The 23,248-nt window shown below is 41.6% G+C and overlaps 1 protein-coding gene across 1 annotated transcript; it reads left to right on the forward strand.

Annotated features, from left to right (window-relative positions):
• The first annotated feature begins 5,582 nt into the window (after window positions 1-5,582).
• Window positions 5,583-22,967, forward strand: bcl3 (BCL3 transcription coactivator). Its single transcript, XM_030103383.1, has 9 exons — window positions 5,583-6,537; window positions 7,240-7,363; window positions 15,931-16,039; window positions 19,696-19,897; window positions 20,369-20,457; window positions 20,577-20,654; window positions 20,995-21,162; window positions 21,585-21,684; window positions 21,788-22,967. The coding sequence occupies exons 1-9, from the start codon at window positions 6,042-6,044 to the stop codon at window positions 21,901-21,903; spliced, it is 1,482 nt and encodes a 493-aa protein (XP_029959243.1). The 5' UTR covers window positions 5,583-6,041; the 3' UTR covers window positions 21,904-22,967.
• Window positions 22,968-23,248: the final 281 nt, after the last annotated feature.

Genomic DNA, 23,248 nt, shown 5'->3' on the forward strand with positions numbered 1-23,248 from the left:
GGTGAAATGAAATCAAAGGTGAAAGACTATCATTGTTGGTTTTTTTTTTTGTTTTGTTTTTTGTGGTTGTGGTGACTGACACTGAAATTCAGTGCAGATTTTCATGTCCAATGTCCCTTGAAGTGTTTTGTCATCACCTGACTTGTCTTATAGCACCACCATGAGGCTGGCGTTTCTTTTTTTGGAGTGAAATACATTTCAACATCTGCAACTGGACAGTTTCACATTTGAAATACATGCGTAAGCCCTCTAACACTGAAGCACAATAACCCAGATGAAGTCTTAACTGTTATTGTAGTGTCATATTTATTCATTGATTCATTGGTAGAACAAAAACAGACTAATGCCCTGTGGCAGCTGAAGTTTTTCATAAATGTTAATCTGAAATATCTAAATACAAAAAAAGTTGAAAAGTTGGCCTTTTGTGGAACTATTTTTTCATTTTGGATTTATTCTTTGTGATTTAAGCAATGAAAACCAAAATTAAAGTGTCTTACGATATTAAAATATGTGATGAAAATTTATTAATCAGAGAAATGTGTTGACTTTATATCATCAGGATCTTTTATTTCGAGATCCAAAATAATTTAACCAAGACAGTCTTTTTTTTTTTTTTTTTTTTTTTTTTACTCACATATTGTGGATGGGGTGCGCAGCCGACAGCAGGGCGCCTGGCGACCCGATCCCCAGGCACAGAGGTTGGCCCTTTAGACAATGGAATGTCATCATGTTGGTTTGGAAAGGAGCCTGAGCTTGTGAGGGAGGCTGAGAGGTACCGGCTAGATATAGTCGGGCTCACCTCCACACACAGCCTGGGCTCTGGAACCCAACCCGTCAAGAAGGGCTGGACTCTCCACTTCTCTGGGGTTGGCTGCGGTGAGAGGCGGCGGGCTGCTGTGGGTTTGCTTATAGCCCCACAGCTCAGCTGTTGTGTTAGAGATCACCCCTGTGAACAACAAGGTCTCCTTCCTGTGCCTTTGACTCAGGGACAGGCTCACTGTTGTGTCAGCCTACGGGATGAACAGTAGTGCAGAGCGCCCGGCCTTCTTGGAGTCCCTCCACTGTCCGACTGGGGCCTCTGTTCTTTAGTGGCCACGTGCACATTGACAGTGAGACCTGGAGGGGAGCGATCGGGACGCATGGTCTCCACAATCTGAACCTGAGCAGTGTTCTGTTGTTTTCACTTCTGGGCTAGTCACAGCTTGTTAATAGCGAACACCTTGTTCGAGCGCAGAGGTATCCATAAATACACTTGGCACCAGGACCCCCTAAACCGGAGGTCAGTGATCATCTGACCTCTGGCCATATGTCTTGGACACTCGGGTGAAGAGAAGAGAGACCTGTTGACCGATCACCACCTGGTGGTGAGTTGGCTGTCCTGGTAAAGGAGGAAACTGGAACTGGCAGTCACAAACGTGTTGTGAGGTTCTGTTGGGAATGTCTGTGCCGAAGTAGGAGTTTCGTCTACATTGTCAGCGGTAAGCGAAACCTGCTCTCAGTGCATGTTATACTCTGCCAGGGCTTCCCTTTGTCACCGGTTCTGTTCATGATTTTTATTGACAGACTTTCTTAGTGCAGCCAGAAAGTTCAGATGATGTCCTGTTGTCGTCATGGAACCCGGACCTACAGCATGCAGTGGGGCGGTGTGCAGCCGAGTGTGAAGCGACTGGGTTGAGGATCAGCACCTTCAAGTCCGAGGCCATGGTCTTGGACCGGAAGAAGGTAGTCTGCCCTCTCCAGGTTGGCAGAGAGACCCTGCTCCAAGTGGGGGAGTTCAAGCATCTCGGGGTCTTGTTCATGATTTGGGGAAGGATGGAGCGTGAGATTGAAAAGCGGATCAAAAATGAGCTTCCTCCATAAGGTGGCTGGGAACTCCCTTAAGGCTCGTTCATACTTGTGCCACAGCGTCAGATAACTGGGTCACCATTTTGGTTATGCATGCACTTGCGTTCAGCTTGTTTGTCTTAAGGGATGCATAAAAAAATAAAGGTTGAAAGTGTGGAAAGCATACCGTCATTCAGTGGCGGCTGGTGGTGAAATTGGTGACATGCAGTGCCAAACACGCCTTCAGTACAACAGCTATCCTCAGCAAAAACAAGACGCCACAGTCCTTTAAAAGGTCAACATGGGCCTACCTTATTTGAAAAGAAGCTCACATCGACGCCTTTCTGGGATGGAAACAGGTTAATCACCATGTCGTTGAAGTCTGGTAGTTTTTGGATGAAGTCCGTCTTGATAGACAGCGTGGCAAGTGCATTCAATCGGTCCAAATAATTGGATTATCCAAAGCAAATAGTCCACCTCTTTCATGCTGACGCCGCCATAGCTGAAGTTTTTCTCCCTCCTTCCCAACTCTGGCCCAAATAGTAGCACCGCTGCATTAAATCGCCGCTATTGGTCAAAAGTTAGTGGCCTGTGGGCTAACTGAAGTTCGCCCAAAATGCTCAGTAAACCACGGGGGGGCGGGACATGACACCTGTCAATCACTTACAAGAACAAAATGAATGTATCTGCTGGGGCTGTAAAACATTAGCCAATTTAGAGATATTCTATGTTTTCCTTTTGACTGATTGGTGCTGTTGCTACCTTTGGTTTTGTCTAAACTTAAAACCATCTGTTGTAAGTTATTTAAAAAATAACTTTCTCATCTTTTTTGTATTAACTGTCTTTTTGTGCTAGGAGGGCTTAGCTCTGCTAGCCCATTCATACCAGCCGTCCCTGCCGTCATTAGTACAAAAAGTCATATGAGAGGAATCACATGCACATCAGTTGTCCGCATACACTCCAAAATAGACTACATACACATGGACACGTAAAGCATGAACTAGCCTGTAGAGATAGGGTGAGGAGCTCGGTCACCAGGGAGGAGCTTGGAGTCGAGGCGCTTCTCCTCCACATCGAGAGGAGCCAGCTGAGGTGGCATCTGTTTAGGATGCATCCAGGACGCCTCCCTCGGGAGGAGTTCCAGGCATGTCCTACTGAGAGGAGACCCCGGGGAAGACCGAGGACACAATGGAGGGACTGTGTCTCCCAGCTGGCCTGGTAACGCCTCGGGATCCTCGAGGAAGAGCTGGAGGAAGTGTCCGGGGTCAGGGAAGTCCGGGCATTCCTGTGTGGGCTGCTGCCCCCGCAACCCAAAAAACGGGTGGATCGATATTGTGATTTAAATGAAAACACACAAAAAAAATGAAGGAAAAAAACATGTGCAGCACACCCTCTTTAATAATTGATTTCACATCCTTTGTCAATGATGAGGGCTTTCAAATAAAAATTTTTTTACAACCTAACTATCCTCAATCAGTATGATGACTGTCTTCCACTATCTTTATTTTTCTTAAGGAAATCTGCACACACAAAAAAGCATTTCCAAGAAATGCTATTAATATCCATTCCTATAAATTTAGCTATGGTTTTTACATTTTAAAATTTAAATATTGTGAATATTAACTACCACATCATTGCCAAAGTGTTATGACAACAATGGCACAATTATCCTTTTACACTATTTAACAAGTTAATGCATTATTCCTCTATTATATTTAAAATGGCCAAATTTTTTTTGTCAAGCAACAAGTTACTGGCTATTGTTACACTATTAGTTGTTACACATGATCTATTCTGACAGTTTTCTATCAAAACCTTAAGTAATTTCTGCAGGAGTTTGCAGTTTCCCATTAGATCCAGCCATATAGGTCACCCTTCACTCTCCTTGGGCCACGTATAAAAAAAGTTCCTGACCACTGAAGACTGGGACCATTTAAAAAAAATGAAGATAAAGAAGAATCTCCTGTTTCAGAGACGCTCTGACCCAGTCTTGTCCTCAAAATGTTGTCAAACTCACTAAAATTCTTATCATTTCCTGTTTCTAGATTTTACTTTGAGGACAAAATGTTCGCTTGCTCTGTGATTACCCACCCATTCTGATAAATAGATGCAAATGTGAAGTTAGAGGTCAGAAATGAAAATCATTGTTTGACATGTTTTACAGCATATAAGTAAATGTGGAGCAGAACGCAACTTCAAATGTATTAACAGAAATGCTTTTTCATTTAAAGATGTCAATTTCTTGATTGAACTGCTTCAAGCTTATAGTTGCACGTTTATCCATTACCCACAAGAGGGCCTCATTTCATTGTGTTGTATAGCACTTTACAGTACAGTGATTTCTGTCTTAAAAACACTTCCTACATGTTTAAAAGCGTTGAGAAAGTATTAATATTTACCGACTTGTAAGACTTATAAAGACTATCTTAAAACTGCAGCCAGTGTCTCTTACACTCAGTTGCAAAGTGTGTGTTCAGGATTAGTGCAGCTCTATAAAAGGAAAAGGAAAACTGTATTTTTCAAAAACAATGACTGACCCTTCTTGCAAGACGAGACCATAATGGTTGAGTGCCTCAACAGCTGCCGACCATGTTTGTGTAGAGTCAGGGTGTTTTAGGGACTTTAGGCAGCCTGCCTAATTTTCCGTTTGCCCACTCCACACCTCACTGGAAAGAGGAAAGTCCCAAATTGACCCAAGTACTCAAAATCTGGTTGAGGGTGGAGTAGGATCAGATTTAAGCAGAGAAGATAAGATGTGTTTGTTTTTGTTTTTTGTATGTGTGCGTGTACTCATTTTTGTGAGTGTATCAGTGTTTGAGAGCAGTAAATCACATGTCGTGATGGCACATTAAAATTCACCAGTAAATCAGGCAGTTTTGGCTTGGCAATATCGTTTTAAGTTATACTGTATAGTCTTTTTTCTGTATTTGGTTGCATTAGGTTAGCTCTGACTCTGCCTCCTGCTAACATCACACATGATACAACAATACGATGAACATCCAAAGCCAAGGTGGATTGGCAGTGGTTGGTACTCTCATCTCAAAGAGAGAACATCCTGTTTTATGCTTTTCGGTGCAGAGGTGGCATTGTTTTTTTGTTTTTTTGCATGGTACTCCAGCTTTTTCTTACTCTGCTCTGGAGCATGAAATCACAGTAAGATCCCAACAGTGTTATGATCCTTTCACCACTGTCCTGTATTCATACTCTGTTTCATTCAAAACATCACAAAGCTTATAGGGTTTATTTAGTTGTTTTAATTAATAATACATTTCTTGAACACTGTGATGTTGGATGCCACTGTAATTCTCAGAGATGGACGTGCTGCCAGAATTTTAAAAGCACTGTGATTTTGGTACTCCTACCTAAAAAATGACCATTTGAAGCCTCAAAATTAGCAGTAATACACATGATTATATGTGATTATGTAGGCTTGGCACTTGTTTCAGACTAAACAATTCAACTATTTATTCTGTACCTCTAAATAGAAATGTTTCTTCTTAAGTTGAAGTCTTTTACCAGGTCTTCTAATGGCAATGCTGATATAAACAATGAAGAGACGCAACATGAATGAATTCATTAATCCATCTTGTTATTTTCAAAAGTGAATCTTCTTGCATTCGAGCAGTCTCATTGTAATGCACTGGTGTCACATCCTGCGCACTGATTTGCTTGAAGTGGCTGCGAGAGGCTTCTGGAGAAATGTTTTGAGCTTTCATGCAAAACAGACAGATGTCAACGAGAGGTCGGTAATGCAAAGAATTACTTTGAATTCAGAACAGCATTTCTTATGTCCCCCAGTATATGAACCAAGTGCCGCACTATCAGTTTGTTTCGGTTTTAAGGGAAAGCACCGTCGAGTGTCATCATTACGCTCATTAAGACAGATGAACGTCGGCGCAGCTGCACTACCTGCTCCTCTCAGCTGAAGGTGCGCACGGATCTGTTACCAAATCCATGTTACCAAACTTCATTTGAATTGATTTTTTTTTTTTTTTTTTGGCGTGTCACCGTGCACGACTCTCAGTCAACTTCAACGCATATCTATTATTCAGCAGTGACACAAAAGGAAACTGCTATGATTTGATCGCTTCCCATTTCGTATCATGGATGTGGGAATTGCGCACCGGTCCCGTTGGTAACCTCACACGGCGCGCACAGCGACGGCACGCACCTGAAACTTCTTCGCGGCTCCTACACACGCGTCTGCCCTCCGGTTGATGCCGAGGATCATGACCATGAACGGCGACCACCAGTCGGTCGCCACCGCGCCGCTGGATTTGAGCACCTCTGCCAGAGAGCGCGGGAGCGCCGCCGGCTCCAGGACTCCGGACTGCAGCAGCCGCGCCGGTGACGCTCGCGCGTCCAGCTGTTCGCCTGCGCCTCCGGCGTGCACGGGCACGGACAGCTTGGAAATTCACACACCGGACCCCAAAACAAGCGGTGGTCGCAAACGGACAGCGGATGCATCTTCACTGAGGCTTCCTTTTAGGAAGCGACCGATCCCTGTTGAAGCTGACACCCAGGAAGAGTCGCCTGCAGCGGAGAGCGCGGACCGCGGCTCTCCCGCTGAGGCTGCGGACTCCAGATGTCGGGAGAGTTTGTGCGCTCCAGTGGAAAGAAGGGCAGTGGTATCAGCACCTGCTCCTATGCAGATCGAAGAAGCAAGATTGAGTCCAAATGGATACCTCGTCCGCTTTGTGCCTTTCAGTTACGGTAAGGTCCAACACCATGGATTTTCTCTTACCCCATCACCTCAAGCTTTTGAAATCACTTAACAAGTTAAAACAATGTGAGTTTTGGACTGGAAGGGACTGCTTAAAATTATATGAAAAATGTCAAAATCTTTGGAAAAAAAATCACAGTCCATTAAGTTTGGGATGGAATTGATGAAAAACACTTTTTTTCTATTTTGTAGTGTCAAACATAGGGAATGACTTACAGCTGAAGTTTCAGTTGCAGCTTGGCAATTTGCAGTTGGTTATCAAATTGTTTGCAGGTTTAAATCACATTCTAATGATAATGATAATTAGAGATTTCAACATTGCATCCCTCCAGCACTTTTGTTCATAAGTTTGTGGCATTGGTGTAGAGCACAGTGGAGTCACAGTTGATGCAGCAGCCACTGCTGTGAAAATGTCCACTCAGCTATTATTTGGCTGTTTCTTTTCAGTCAGTCTCCTGCACAAACATAAGTAACTTAATAGGTCATGACACACCTATGGGAAATGCACATACTCATGCAGAGCAGCACACTTCCTTATTACAATAAATTGCTCCTTTGCTATGAGACCTTTTTATTTAATGTTCAGAGTTTATTCAGTTTCTGCTATTTTCCTCCTTTATTGGTCTGATTATCTGTCCCTCAACATTTAACCCTCTATTTTTGTGTTGTTTCTTTTTCTCCCTTTTGCCCAGGTCACCACCGAATGGTCTGTTTACCCTCTGTCCCAGAGCGAAGCCACCCCCTGATCCACCAGCCTGAGAACTTGTATCACTCCAGCATCGTTATGGCAACACGTCAAGATGAAGATGGAGACACGTATGTTGATGTTTTTAAAGTGGGCTTTGTTGGAAGTTTGAGTGTTTAATTTTGTTGTGTAATTTATTAACACTCAATCCTATCTGTCTGTCTGTCTGTCTGTCTGTCTGTCTGTCTGTCTGTCTGTCTGTCTGTCTCAGTGAGTTATGTAAACTTTAAATAGTACAGTAATTAACCCACTTGTCTTTGTGTCTCATGTTTAAATGGATTGTCAAAGTGAAACTGTAATGTTACGTCAATATAAGTGATTCACGGGGATGGACACAAATAGCGATCAAATGAACAAATCTAAGCCTGCAACATATGACCCCAGAAAGTTTTGACATTGCACAACCTGGATGTCAAATCAGATGACAGTAGTGTCATATCAGTTTATTTAGTATTGTCTTCTGGACTCACCTGCCTTTGTACATTGCACAGGTACAGTCAGAAACCCCCTACATCTACTGTCACTGCAATTCAACACATTCTTTAGCTCTGTTTCACTTCCTACAAGATATACTCAGTTCAGTTCAATTCAGCTTTATTTGTATAGCGCCAAATACAACACTGTCTTTTCTAGGGATTTTTGCAGAGAGAATCCAACCATTCCACATAAGCAAGCATAGATGACTGTGGAAAGGAAAAGCTCTGCTTTAAAAGGAAGAAACCTTTGAAGAACCGAGGTCAGAGAGATTGAGAGAAGCTTGTACTGTAGCAGCTTCATGAGGAAAACAGTCCAGGAAAGCCTGAAACAGCCTTTACTGTAAGCTTTACTCAATAGAAAGGTCTTAAAGTAGAGACTGTGCCGGCTCCTGAACTGAAACTGGGAGCTGATTCCTCATAACAGGAGCCTGATAGCTGAAAGGTCTGCTTCCCGTTCTACTTTTAAAGAATCTAAGAACCTGCAGTAAACCAGTACTCTGAGAACCAAGTGTTCTCCTGCGGCAATGTGGGACAAGCAGCTCTTTAAAGATATGGTGGACCCTGGTTGTTAAGAGCTTTATAGGTTAAAAAAAGGATTTAAAATTTTATTCTGCATTTAACAGGAAGCCAATCAAGAGAAGCTAATATTGGGCTGATGTGATCTCTCCTGCTGGTTTTTGTCTCTTGCTGCAGCATTGTGAATCAGCTGAAGACTTTTTAGGCAGTTTTTGGGGCCCCTGATAACAGGGCATTACAATAGTCTACTCTATAGGTAACGGATGCATGGATTAATTTCTCAGCATCACTTTGAGTCAACATGTTCCTAATTTTAGAAATATTATGCCGGTGAAAGAAGGAGGTCCTGCAGACCTGTTTAATGTGGGAGATAAAGAATAAGTCCTGGTCAGAAGAAACTACCAGGTTCCTCACAGTGTTGCTGGAGGATAAAGTAACACCATCCAGGGTCACTATATGTTTATATATTTTCTCGCTTAGGTGTTTTGGGCAAATGTAATTACTTCTGTTTCATCTGTGTTTCGGAGCAGAAAATGACGATTCATCCAGGTTTTTATGTCTTTCAGAAAAGCTTCTAGTTTGACAACATCTGCTTTCATAAATACGTACATTTATGTATAATCTGCATAACAATGGAAGTTAATGGAGTGTTTCCTAATGATATTCCCTACAGGAAGCATGTATAATGTGAAGATTATAGGTCCTAGGTCAGAACCCTGTGGAGCTCCATGTTTAACTGTAGCTGAAGAGTCATCAGTGGACCCTGTCTGCTAAATATGATCAAAACCAGTTTTATGCGGAATCTTTAATCCCAATATTATATTCTAGTCTCTGTAGTAGGATGTTATGATCAACAGTATCAAATGCAGCACAGAGATCTAACAGGACGAGAAAAGAGACCAGTCCTTTGACTGAGGTCATGAGAAGATCTTTCATGACTTTTACCAGAACTGCGTCTCTGCTATGATGAGCTCTGGAACCTGACTGAAAAGACTCAAATATATCATTTTCTCATAAATGGCCACAAGACTGACTTGCAACATCTTTCTGTAGGATTTTAGAAATGAAGTGAAGGTTGGATGTTGACCTGTTAGAAAAACAGCTTCACTGTGGATCAGGAATGATTCACTAACTGCCTATGGAGACTTTGATCTGAGACACTAACCTGTAAAATATAGGTGTGGGCTGCCACACTGAAGCAGCATTGCACTCACGAGTGTGTTGAACAAACTCGTATTGTCTGTTGTCTGTTGACTATTCTCACATGGTGGGAGGTAGAGGGGTTTGGTGGCACTGCAGAGTTTTAGGACCACATGAATGCAAATATTAAACTTTAACGCATGGTTACTTTGCCCTGTCTGAAGGTTTAACACCCACTCACACACTAACTGAAATGAGAAACTGATGCAAGAATGCACAGACGCACTCACGCAGAGTCAGGTGACTGAGAGCATGGCATATCCAAGAATTAAACGGCACTTTAATGTTGCAGTTTCAAGACGTTTCGTCGTCATTTGCATTCACTTCAACAAACTCGTGATGACCAACATTTAGCATTGCCGCAAGTCCTGTGGCAAGGAGCAGCTGGTTGCTGCCCCATAACACTTGTAAAAAACGACAGCAAGAATATAGGAACACTAATCTAGTTACTATTTCACTGATCTCCAGTTTACTTGGTTTACTTCAGGCTATAAGTAACAAAACGGTTCATTTTCATTAGACCTGCCAGCTATAATGTACATAAACTAAATGTTGTTACTCTTTCTTTATTAGGGTTTTCAAACTTCCAAAATGTAGAGCATATAAGTGCTTTATAAGTGCTCATCAGTATGACAAAAAAAATTTTAAAAAAGGAAACCAAAAAAAATCATGAGTTGGATGTTGGCGTCTTAATCTTGAGGAAACCATCAGAAAAAATAATGTGTTACAAGAATTTAAGTGATTTGGTGTATTTTTACACTTTGACCCAGATGGTTGCTTAGTGTACCGGGTAAGTTCCTTTCAGTTCATTCCATACTAATCGTAGCGATCATGTAATATAGACACTTTGTTGACAGTGCATTCACTTCTCATAGGGAGGGAGGTCTTTACATGATGAATTTAATCTTAACTCAGTGAAATTACAAATGAGTTTGTGGTTCATTCAAACTCAAGGAGACAGGCCACACACAGACGCATTGTGCATATGTGGCCGGTTTGTGACTGACCATGCAAAATCCTTTCCCTTTTTGATTTCTGATTTTAAACAGTGTGCATATACTCAGAAGGCCTGTGAAAGTGTGGCAGTGATCATGCAACTGTGCCTGGCCTGAAGTAGCCAGTTAGTAACTTGTTTTTCTCGTGAAACTTAATGCAAAATAGGTGCTGTGCGAACTGTCACCTTTCACCTGTCTAGACGTTTTGTAGCAAGGGCCTGATACCCACTTGTTGCTCTGTGGTTGTCTGAAACGTCGAGTGAGTTTTGCAGAAAGCAACCTTCTCAGGCTCCCTGTCTATTTTCACACTGTGTGTGTTTGAGCGAGTGTGTCTGCGTGCGTCTCTGCATAAAGTGATTGATAACGAGCACGCGCCTTCACTTACGTCAATTGGCGTGTGCTTCTTCTGTTCTCAGCGCCTCGAAGCCCCTCAGTTTCGGGAAAACCAGTGAGTGCTAGGTTTTCAACATGGTTGTGGTTTTTCTCAGGTGTCTCTCTCTCTCTCTCTCGCTCTCTCTCCATCTCTTTCTTTTCTTCTCTGTGTTTTTAAATGAATGGGCTGAAAAAACCCAAACATCCGCTCCTCACTTCCTCATTTACCGCTTTCTTTCTGTCATCTTCATCTCTGACTCTCTCTTCATTTCTCTTGTGTGTCACAGTCTTTCATACTTAAAATTTGCAGATGTGCAGATTTACTTGGAGCTCAACCACACAGTTCACGGGGCTCATTTAATTCAGAGATCCAGGTTGTAAAATTTTGTCTATAATTTATAGCAAAATGATGAGAATTTTTTTAATCACTTTTTTAATTTCCTTAGAATGAGTCCAGCAGCTCTCCATGCAGCTGCAGTGTAACATTGGAAAATGTTACTATAATCTTTACATTAAGCACAATAGGTTAGATTTTTTTTTGAATGGTGGGTTCAGGATTTAGGATAGATAATAATTTTGATGAGTATATGGAGAGTACGGCAGACCTGGACATTGTATTACTTGTGGGTCATACGCAGCCTGTTGTCTGTCCCTTACTGTTCCACAAAGGGTCAATAAGATAGTAGATTTATTTTTCCAGTGTACGAAGTCCACCGTACCTTTGCTCATCTTTCCTGTTTGACAGCAAACAGTCAGTATCCAACCAAAGGGTGCAGAAAAAAACTACTTATGCTGCATATTGAAGCATATAGAATTTTTTTTGACAGAACTTAGCTGTCCAAATGCTTGAAGTTAAGGGAAAAGGTGTGCTCATTTTGATGAGAGGAGATCTTTGTGTTAAGAGATATTGAATTATCATCACCAGATACCAGTAATGAAATAATAAAAAAATACAAGGTGTGACTGATGTCAGCCTCAAGAAACAGAGACTACAGTTCACAAGCTCAACAATACTGGACATGCGTGATATTGTCGTTTCAATATGGACCATAATATCTGATGCGATGCAAATGGAGTTCCAACCGAGCACCATCAGAGTATGCCTAATAAATTGAGAAGCTCAACTTTGAAAAAGCATTTGACACATTGAAAGTCGTTATTTATTGCTCTTGAATACACTATTTAATGATTGCCACTCATTCAGTTCTGATACTGGGAGGACTAACACAGGAAAACACAGTGTTTGCTTTGGCTGAGAATGTGATTTTACAACATGCAATCCACAGTCTTCACTGGGAAGTTTTATCTCCCAGAGAAATACGACGCAATTATCAAAACGAACAGAAGTTAATTCAAACTGTGACATTAGTACATTAGCTACATCAGTACTCAGTTACAACAAAGGTCCCTGTCTCACTGTGAGAGTGAATTTGTAATACAAACAAGCATGCATGCATGTTGAAGTCTGCAGGAATCGGTTTGTCTTGAGAGGTGAAAACCTTTCGCCAACATTAAACTGAACACAAATACAGTTGCAGATTTCAAATCTTTCAGCAGATTTCAAGAGCCAAAAGTAGCATAAAACAAGTCTGGCCAAATGTTGGTTATATTTTTTGACACTTCCAGTGTGTTTTGCATCAGAAGGCATAGATATCAGTTCCCTAACATTGGAATTGTTCTTATGTTTCTTATGCATGTTATGTTTCTACTTTCTCAGGTTTTGTGGGGAAAAAATGCTAAATCTACTCATATGTCTTTGTGCTAAAAAAAAAAAAAAAAGTGAATACATTTGTGCTTGTGCTTGTTTATTGATTATCTTGCTGTCATTTACTGGTCTGACCAACTCAAGATTACATCAGGCTGTATGTGGCCCCTTAAGGAAAATGAGTTGGACACTCCTCACTTAGGTTAGATTTTTACTAATCATATTTTACTGCTTTGTAAAAAGGTTTCCTAATGCGATCATCTACTGTCTGAGTCAAGGTTCAAATGGTATTCCTGTAAGTTTTACAATGCATTTGGTTCATTATGTTGTAACAATTATGAATATGAAAGCGGATGGCGCATGTCATAAAACAGTAAACTGCTTTATCATTTAGGTCTCATCGGGCACATTTCCCTTGTGAATACCTCAGCTCCAGCAAAATCTGGAACCGGTGTGGTTGTTTTTGAACTGGTACGCTTGTTTGTGACTAACGAAACGGGCTTTGCATTCGTCATTTCTTGTTAACTGCATCGGGCTGTGCTTTTTCTTTTGTTTACTATTCACACATTCTGACATATCGCCTCAGTGCTCAGCTGATCCACAGACCACAGGATATGTTTGGCCTCAGTCTGATCGTTTAGCCGGCTGTACCCTCTCCCTGCATACCAAACAGGATACCGCACATCTGCTGCCTTCTCTTTGGCTTCTTTTTTTTTTTTTTTCTTTACTCTCACGGTCTCACACGAACGCATACAGTCGGACTAGGTGCAGCAAGCTTGGGATTCCTGTCTGCGTCATGCCTAGGGTTATCTGGGGCTGTGGTCTGCCCAGCTTCCAGGAACAAGAAACAGTACAGTTTCATGTTAAGAGAAAAAGAGAGAGATGGATGCAGATACCGACGGTGTAACAAGATAGATAAAAGGACGTTAAGGCTGCATAAAGGCAAGCCTGATATTTATGAAGCTTAGCGTAGCTCAGAATCATTATTTATTTTCAAAAAGTGAAACTGGAACAGGCGTAACATTTTCTGCTTAACAGCATCACTTTTCACACTTCACTGATGACAAAGAATGAAAACTTCTGGTCAAGTTATGTCTGAACAGCCTGTCACTATATTTAACAGTGGGCTCATTGTGCTGGGATTCGCCACGCCTTTCTACGTGACACTTATCGCTTTGGCATTGCAGGAACTTCTTTAGGCAAATGATGGTAGTTGATGGCACGTACAGTAATTGTGGCTGTTATCGATTTATGTACTGTTTAGCTCACTTACAGGAACAGGGATCAGCTGAAGAAAACACCGCCACGCTCGCTAAACATAAAGAAGTTCTGCTTTTCACTCTGATGTCAGGAGAAAATCATCCAGCTGTTAAGTGTAGTCGCACTTCCATCCTGCTCTCGTGCAGCAACATTTGTTTTTTTTGCACTCATCTCATGCTGAATAGGTGCTGTCCATATCTTTTTAAACGCGTGCATGAGTAATGAATGTTTGCACTCATGTGCTCACTGAATGTGTCAACATTATGCTCTACTACATTCTGCATTACAACCACTGCTTGGTTTTTAAACGTGTGTTTTCTTGCCTAAATGTTGGCTTGCATATTTGAATATTTCAATTATGAACACAAACGTGAGCATTTTGGATTTTATTTGACTTGACAAGGTAAATTAATGAGATACTATATGGCAGTTGATTAATAGATGGATGGGAATCAGCTGAAAACAAGTGTTGCAAATGCTATTCTTTGTGTCTTATGTCTATGCAAAGAAATCTTCAACCCATTCTGAAGAAATTTACCTGTTTCCTGTTGCATACCAGCACAGTACCTCTGATTATGACTTATCCACTGCTGAAGCTGCCTGGGTAAACCTGCAGAAAAGCCCCACTCAGAAACCATACAACTTAATAACTCAATGTCAGAGCACATAGAGCAGATAGAGGCAGCCACTGATAACAGGAAGTGACAGAAAACAAGTCTGTCTCTTACTGGAAGCTGGCTCTTCTGATAGCTCAAAAAAGAAAAATGTGAAAACTGCTGTTTTGTTCTCTATAACGTGCCCTCTCGTTACTCAGTTTCCTGCCCTTCCCTGTCCTGGCCTGTGTTTGTTCTTCTGCCTGATGAACATAGACCACAGATAGTGGCTTTCCCTCTAATCTCTATAATGATGTGCGATAAAGAGCACTCTGCGTCATGTCAGGACATCTGTGGAAGTGTTTGGTTTAACAGTCAGTGGAATGACTTAGCTTGACTGAGCAAGTTGTTTTTGATCAGTGTTCCGATCGCAAGACGAGCTTGAACTTCACTTGTGTTGAAATGAATGATAAGAATATGTGATATACACGTTCATTTCTCTTCACGTTTCAGTTGGATGGATGTGAAGGCAACAACAGCTCTGGTTTTGTGACTCTTGTCAGTGGACGATTTCCCTCAGAGGTCAAGTTAGCGTAGTTTTGGTAACGGTAGTTAGCATCAGCAGTGATTTTAACATTTTGAATGAATTTCTACATGAAATGTTTCAACAACCTGAAGTGCATTTAGATGAGGCCTCATCACACTTTGAATTATCCACTGAATCCGGCATTTACTGATGCTGTAGCTCTGGAAACACAAAAGATGTAAAATCTGTTGGCCTCATATCTGTCTGACTATTATAAATTAATAAAGACACACCCTGCATTTACTTTTACATGACAACCAATAGTGATATGCATTAAACAACAAACTATGTCTACAAGTACTGTAAATGCACACCAACTGGCATGTTCAACAAACGTTTAAAAACAGTTTTTTTTTCTTGCCACTACAAGGTAGCCAACCAACTAGGTGAAAAGTCAACTAGTCCGGACTGATTGGTTTTAACTGGCTTGATGACTGCAACCGAACCTGGCTTGTATTTAAATAACAAGATAAAAGGTGGCTATGCTGAATGAAATGGGTGCAGTTAGATGGCGTTTGACTTTTTTCTGATTGAGCCAAAGTAATTTTACCTGAATATTTTCAGTATTCTCCTGAAAGTACTGGAGCTTTGTTTCTTATGAAAGCCACAACAATGGAATGACGTTTCATGTGTGCTCCAACAAGTGATGCATTTCCCTAAATTACGAATTAGTGTTTTAGTTGTCATTTTTTTTGAAGACGTGTTTACAATACATTCTTTGATGAACTTTAAGATCTGAAGAAAAACATTTCGACTGTCGTAAGCCATGTGATTATATTGCAATTTTCTCTTAAGACGTAATTAGCTAACAAATCAATCATTATCTACTGAAGAAGTAAACTGAGGAGGATGGTTAGCAGTTGAAAGCCATGAGTCAATTTACAAAACAGAGCATGATCTGCTTCTTCATTCTTGTATTTGTTTGTCGATTGCAGAGCCCTCCATATCGCCGTGGTGCAGGGGGAGCTGGGCATTGTCTGCAAACTCATTCATCTGTTGCTGCTGGCGGACAGAAGCCTTGATATCTACAATAATCTCCGCCAGGTAAAACGAATGCACACATCTCGCCCTCATATTGTACATGCACACATCTTTCACTAGAATCAAATGGATGGAACAACCATTTTTAACCTCGTGTACTCAGACGACAAGACTCAACATGAATGGCTGGCACACATGACCTTACCTCACCCTTTTTATATAAAAAAGAAAAGCATAACTGCTAAATGGAAAAGAATGAAAGAGGAAGTGCCTCTGTTTCCTCCTTGGCTTGCACTGCCTTATCATATACTCTTGCAGCCATTGCAGCTGAAGGGTTATTAGAGGAATTTACCCTTCCCGGTTTCTCCACCTGTACTTGCCACAAGCCAAACCCATAAACCTGCTGGTAACAGCTCTGTGTGCTTTCCAGCGTTCTGCTGAATGCTGAGTTCCTTCACAACGCGGGATTTTCACGGTTTGCTTGTAGGATTTACCACATTGTGAAATACAGATGATAGAGCCACGATGATTCAGCAGAACAGAGAATTATTTTAATAGATCTTCTGTGTTTCGCACTCCAAAGCCATCTGATGGGCTTCGAGCGCCAACTCGTCCTCATTCCCTTATCAGATTCAGATCTGCATTTTGCCAGCTCTCTCACTCTTTTTTTTTTTTTTTCTTTACCGTACAGAAAAAGCTGAGCTGCAAAAACTTAAGGCTGGAGTTTCACACCATGCAGGACGCCACAGGCATACTTACCAGAAATAATACCGATGCTACCGGCGGTTGTCTTCCTCATTGCTGACACTTAACAACATTGGTTTTGTGATATCCTGTGTCTGCCCTGTGTTTGAAAATGCATATACAACACACACAAAGACGCACACAAACTGTCTTTTCACACACTTTGATGTACCACACCATAAAGGGAGATTTGCAGGCACAGGTCCTGTCACAGTCATTTGCCTACCAGATTGTGTGGTTTTGACTGAAAACCAGGCTTAAAGACGACACATAAAACGAGGGAACTTTTTTATTTTTTCAACTCGTATAATTTACCAGACATACTTTAATGCTCTTTCCAGCACTGGACTACTTCCCAAACGCAGACAGAAATGAAATTACAGTTTCTCCAATATTGATGACAGATCCTGAGTTTCTGTGGTTTTGTATGTGGAACTTTTTGTCAGAGTGTTACTATCACTACTGTAAAGCACAAGTGCACGATTTTCCTTCCTCTCCCAGAACTACTATGATGGCAGAGGCAGTTGTTTGATACACCCACACTGGTCACGCTGTCAGTGTAACAACCATAACACACCGTAGTGGTCTACTTTTCACTGCTGCAGTGACAGCTGATGATGAATTGCGTGGCACTTGCACACTTTGAGCTTGGGTCCACGGGGCCACCTACACAAAAGCATGCAACAATAATCATGTCTGTAAGGTCACTCGCAGCTGTGCATTGATATGAGTGTTGCTAGTAAAATACGATCAGAGAACGTATCCTTTGTTTAAAAAAAATAACAAACAAAAAAACTTTTTCCCGTTGGCATGTTGTTAGCATACCATTGCACGTTTTTATGCAACTGTGTTAGTTGTGCGTGCACGAACGAGACATCTGTGTGCGTATGTGTGTGAATTAGTATTCTTGTTCCGAGAAGTCACATGATGAGTGCACCCCCCCCACCGCCACCGCCGCACTTTGCTTTGGGCTGTTTCTCAACATACCTTGCTCTGAGGTTCACAGGGTAGTTTACAGGGACTTTCCCTTCCTGCGCGTGCCTCTCTCTCTCTCTCTGTCTCTCTCTCTCTCTCTCTCGCTTGTCTTTTTTTTCTTCCTTCTTAAAAAAATTTACTTTCTAACTACGAATGACCTGATAAACTAGCTGATTAAACTCTCATCTGTGAAAGTGTCGACACCACAGATGTAAAATCGCGTGACGTTTGTTTGTTGAACTTGAGTGACTTTGTCCTCATCAGAAGAGAAGCGTTTTTCTGTTAGTGTTCCCTCTTGTCTCTGTGTAGGTTTTGACACAGCTTACCCCCTTAAGCTGTTGTTCATACCCGGCAGCTTCCTCTGCCCCCTCCTGTCTTCACGTTCTCCTCTCATCTCTTCACCTCGCTCATGTCGATCCGCCCATTTTTCAGGAATGCGGCACTGTGAGGACAAACCCAGGGGAAAGCGATGGGGTTTTCCCTTGTTATCCTGTCTTTCCCCTGGACTCCTTTCTGCTACTTCCTCTTCTTCTTCGTCCTCTGTTTCCCCATCCCCGCTCCCCTCCTTTCTCGCGTCCCGGCCTGCCTCTTATCTTAGCTGGATCTTTGTTTAGTCACTCTAAAACTTTTACAGTAAGCGTGAGCCAGTTTGCCAGTTCCGAGAGGTCTATTTTTAAAAGGCCTTGATGTATCACACAATCTGTACATGAGCGGGATTTATTTAAGCCAGAATATTGTGTGTGTGTGCGTGCTTGTGTGCGTTAGTGACTCATAAGATTCAGGGAAACAACAGAAAAGGGAGGAACACTGCGTTGACACATTGGAGGAATTCCACAAAGATGCTCTCCCACCGCTAAACTATTTTTTAATAGCCCTTACTGGAACACACACACACACACACACACACACACACACACACACACACACACACACACACACACACACACACACACACACACACTGCAAATATTGTGTAACTTGACCGGCAGCTAAAAAGTCCAGGATGGAGGACTTCCCTTTATGACTGAACTCTGAACCGAACACTGCTCATTTTCGACAGCAGGTTGCCTTTGCCCTCCGAGTGTGTGGTTGACATAATGAGAAACAGGATGATACTTGCTGACCTCACCCGAAATAATACCCCAGATAGATTGCAAAAGTGATTGATTCAGCTCCGAGAAGATGAATTCATGCAGATGTCTGCTAAACTCTTTTTAACCTAATGCTTTTCCTGGAAACACAAAACAAGAACAGATTTTTTTTTCCAGAACAGTGTCCTTTTTGATTAATCACACAGTGTCATGTGAGGGCTTTATTCCTTCTGCTAGTGTGGTTTGTTCTGTTGTTTGCGTTGCAAAGACTTTGGCTTTCTAAATGTATTACTTACAACAATAAATAGTTTAGGTGTGTTTGCTTATATGCAGGAATAGAATCATCCAGTAACACCTCCACGCAATGCACGATCTTGCATAATGATATTCTTTTTGACTAGTCATAGTTCCTTGTTTATTCATATCTGGTGTGAGCTTAATGCGCGCAGGCATTGTTTAACAATGGCGTTGACCTTTAACCTGTAGAACAGGTTAGAGATGAGCAGAGGCCTTTTCTTGAAACCACCACACACTTCCTTCAACTTTGCCTGCAAGAACTCAGCTATTTCAGCTCCTTGCTTGTAGAAACAGTCACTTTTCATGTATCCTGTTTTCATGCTGTCTGTATGCAAAGGTGAAATAAGCTCCCTGAGTTGCATCATAAATTTCCAGAGACTCTCCGAACTCCTTCTTCAGCTTGGTTTCATTTTTCTGCACCGTTTTATAATTTTCCTTTGTAGCTCTTTCTTTTCTGGGGACATTTAGCTTGCACCGTTGGGAGAGTTTTTAGTGGTACTGTAGGAGTACTGTAGGAGTGCACCATAATCAGGCCATTTTACAAAGCACTCCTTTGGATTTACATAGTTATGGATGTTCAAATGAAACCGTGTTCCTCTCCTCCCTCTTTAGACTCCTCTTCATCTGGCAGTGATAACCAAGCAGCCGAACATGGTGGAGGCTCTGCTGAGAGCAGGGGCTGAACCGTCGGCCTTGGACCGCAACGGCCAGACAGCGCTGCATCTCTGCTGTGAATATGACCAGCGTGACTGCCTGTCCGTAGTGCTCGCTCTGTCGATGTCGTCCTCATGCTTAGAGATCAGAAACTATGAAGGTAAGCGGAACATCTTTGAAAAGGCTCCTCGGTAGGGGGGATTGAACTCCAGGTATTACTAAAGAAATGTTCAGAGTGAGGGGTCGGGTTTATTGTGTTGCATGTGTGGGTGGCACACGATATTTCCTCTTCCTCTGTGATTGAAGTAACATGTCCTGATATGAAAGAACGACCCCTGCAAAATACAAGCTCTTCTTTTCGCAATGAGTTTATTCTCAACATGATAGTACTTTCCCGTCATTATTTTAGTGACATAAAATGAACAGTGTTGCAGGTTTGTCTATAGCAGCTGAGTGGAGGGATGAACCCTCAAACCTCACACTCACGGAGATGAACAGTTTTCTTATAAATACAGACTAAATAATTTTGGCACTTTTTTGAAGCATGAAGTTCATGTAGGACCTTTTCATGGATATTAAGCAATAATATGTGTAATATGTTATATATTCATTGCTCTGTGATGCGTCTCAGGTTTGAGCCCCCTCCATTTGGCTGTACTGCAAGGACGAAAAGATTTGGCTCGGCTGCTGCTGGATGCTGGAGCTGACATCAACGCCATGGTGAGTCCGGTCTGCCATGACTCAGCACTGCGGCTTTTTACAATTTCGCTTTTGTTTTTTAAATTTAGCACCACAGTGTTTTCTGATTTTGCTCATGGTGCTTTTTTTTTCTCGATCAGGACGTCAAGAGTGGCCAAACTCCCCTCATGCATGCTGTGGAAAACAACAATGCAGACTTGGTCCGCTTCCTCATTGAGGTACAGCGTCTGAGTGGACAGGACAGGAAGGATGAAAAGAGAGCGTTATGACTCAGTTGTGACTCAGGTCATGCTCAACACAGTGTTGCATGCTTTATTAGTTTTAAAATCAGACTATCAGACATCGGTAGAAAACATTCATAGTTTGCCTTTATAATTAGTCTTTAGTAACTGTGGTGATTGTGATGCACAGGTTCAGTCTTCAATTCAAGATATTTTCTTTATTCATCACTGAGACTTTAGACTCCCCATGAAGCTATGTAATGATTCACTTTTTATGATGAGGTGCGTCTGCTTTGCCTTTCATGATGAATCTCCGTCTTCTGCTTTTCTTTTGCAGAATGGATGTGACGTCAACAGCCAGTCGTACAGCGGGAACACAGCCCTGCACAGCGCCTGCGGCCGAGGTCAAGTCGACACTGTGCGATTGCTCCTGAAAAGTGGTGCCGACAGCGGCCTCAAGAACTACCACAACGACACCCCAGTGAATGTGGCAAAGAACAAAAAGGTTCATTGTTTTATTGGACTGTTTTAATGACTGTACGTTGCTGCTTCTGCAGAACTCTGCAGGAAAATAACATCCCAGAATATTACCAGACTGACATAAAGTGTTCCTGCCACTGTCCAAGCTTATGATTTATCACTCAAAGCTTATCATGGGAAATCCCATCCATTTGCCGCTTCCGTTATATCAGAACTAATGCAAACAACTGCAAAGCCTGCTTGACTCAGCTCTATTCAGGACTGTAAGGACTAATAGGTGGAGCCTGAAATACTAAAATAAATGTGTGTGTCCTTCCCTCTAGAGGCCAGAAGAAAATAGTGCATTTTTTTCCTTCTGCCTCCAGACTTGTATTGTGTGATGACAGTAGTAGATCCATCATGACAGTCGGATACTAAGGGTTTGTAATCCACTCGCAACCTTTGCAGATTGCAGATGTGTTACGAGGGAGAGGCTCCAAACAGATAAGAGTTCAAGATCAGCACTGTCGGTCAGACTCACCACATGGGAGCAACTTCACAGAGAGTGGTATGGATATTTACAAAGATTTACTCCACAAATCACAAAATAAATAAATAAATAAAGGAAAAGGAATCACAGTATTTAATACAGCTGCATTTTTTTTCTCTAGGGTCGCCATCTCCCAGCAACAGTCGAGGATGTTCACCTTTGACAACGTCGTCACTCCATCACAGTGCATCCCACTCTCCAAAGACTCCATCTGTGCTTCGATTTCCATTTTTGTAGCTTCTGGTTACTGTTCAGTGAAATGTGCTACTACCTCCACGCAGCCAAAGACTGACGATTGGCCAGGACATCGAGGGAAGAGTTCTCCCACTGCAGACCAGGAATAGACTGTACCTTAAAATCGAACCAAAGCTGCCATATTTTTCAAAAGACAGTCATAAACGGAGTCCCTCTTGGATTTTGATGTTTTTACAGAGTCAGTGCTGCTTCTCTGGTCATTCAGCTGCTGTTGTGGACATTTCTCTGCTTACTGGGGGATTTCAGAGGAGCTAACCTGAACAGTTCCATTTTTTTCAAATGCAACAGAGCATCAATAGAATTGTGCTACTGTTTGTTAACAAGACTGAGCACAAAATGTCTTTGAGGTATCTGCAGACATGTGAACGGTCAATGTGGGGCCTATGCTCAATGAACTAATACTCTATTCAGGCACTTTGCCCCATTTAGGAACATTAAATGTGCGAGAGGGAAGTTCAGTGCAGCAAATGTCCATGCGTTATGGTGGGCTGTTTTAACATTTTAAAGCTAAAAATATCAACAATTCAGTTCTGCTATAATGTTAAAAAACATTCCAAATAGTATTCACATTATTCTTATCAACACTATTTGTAACCATATGGAGTTTATCAAACTAGAATTTAAAAAAATTACTACAGGTTATACATACATCTTTCAGTTAAAGCAAAATCAGAGACTTTTGGAATTACAGTTATGGCAACGTAACAACAGACAGCATACATCTGAACAATAATAATTAATTCCTGCAAATAAGATGTGATGTTTTGGAATTTTTTTATCCTTGAACAATAGAATGATTAAAGTATTTCATCAGTTAAAACTGCCAGCTGTATCCATGGCTTTACTTGAACTGTGGACAACATTGCATTAACATTTTCAGGATCTTAACCATCAAGAGTCTTTATGTTCTTTGCTCCTTTGGGTAATGAGGCTGTTGCAGTATTTTTTCTTTTTTACTGTACATTTGTGCTTGTGTGTGACTGCATTTTTTTTTATATCAAAAGTTGTAGATATTTTTCTAATAAAACTTGGGAAAAAATCGCTGATACCTTGTTTTTGCTCTCTGTATCAACGCAAAAGTCTCAAAAAAGCAGTACTATGATTGGTCATTTGGAGTTACACTGTGAAAACACCACTGTGATTGGCTAGTTGGGCTTCATCTCTAAAAGGGATGCTATGATTGGCCAAATGGATTTAGAATCTAAAACCACAGCTGTGATTGGTCGATTGAATTTAGACTCTGAAACCCTTACTGTGATTGGTTAGTTGGATATAGACTTTGAAACATCTACTGTGATTGGTCAGTTGGAGGTCCTTTGGAGCAAAC

The sequence above is a fragment of the Salarias fasciatus genome, chromosome 11, assembly GCF_902148845.1.
Source record: "Salarias fasciatus chromosome 11, fSalaFa1.1, whole genome shotgun sequence".
In the NCBI taxonomy this organism is placed as follows: Eukaryota; Metazoa; Chordata; class Actinopteri; order Blenniiformes; family Blenniidae; genus Salarias; species Salarias fasciatus.

Excerpts from the sequence above, each read along its gene's own strand:
- bcl3 (XM_030103383.1), top strand. The coding sequence starts at position 6,042 with ATGCCGAGGATCATGACCATGAACGGCGACCACCAGTCGGTCGCCACC. Across the intron at positions 7,364-15,930 it reads CAAGATGAAGATGGAGACAC|AGCCCTCCATATCGCCGTGG; the intron begins GTATGTTGATGT and ends TGTCGATTGCAG. Across the intron at positions 16,040-19,695 it reads TCTACAATAATCTCCGCCAG|ACTCCTCTTCATCTGGCAGT; the intron begins GTAAAACGAATG and ends CTCCCTCTTTAG.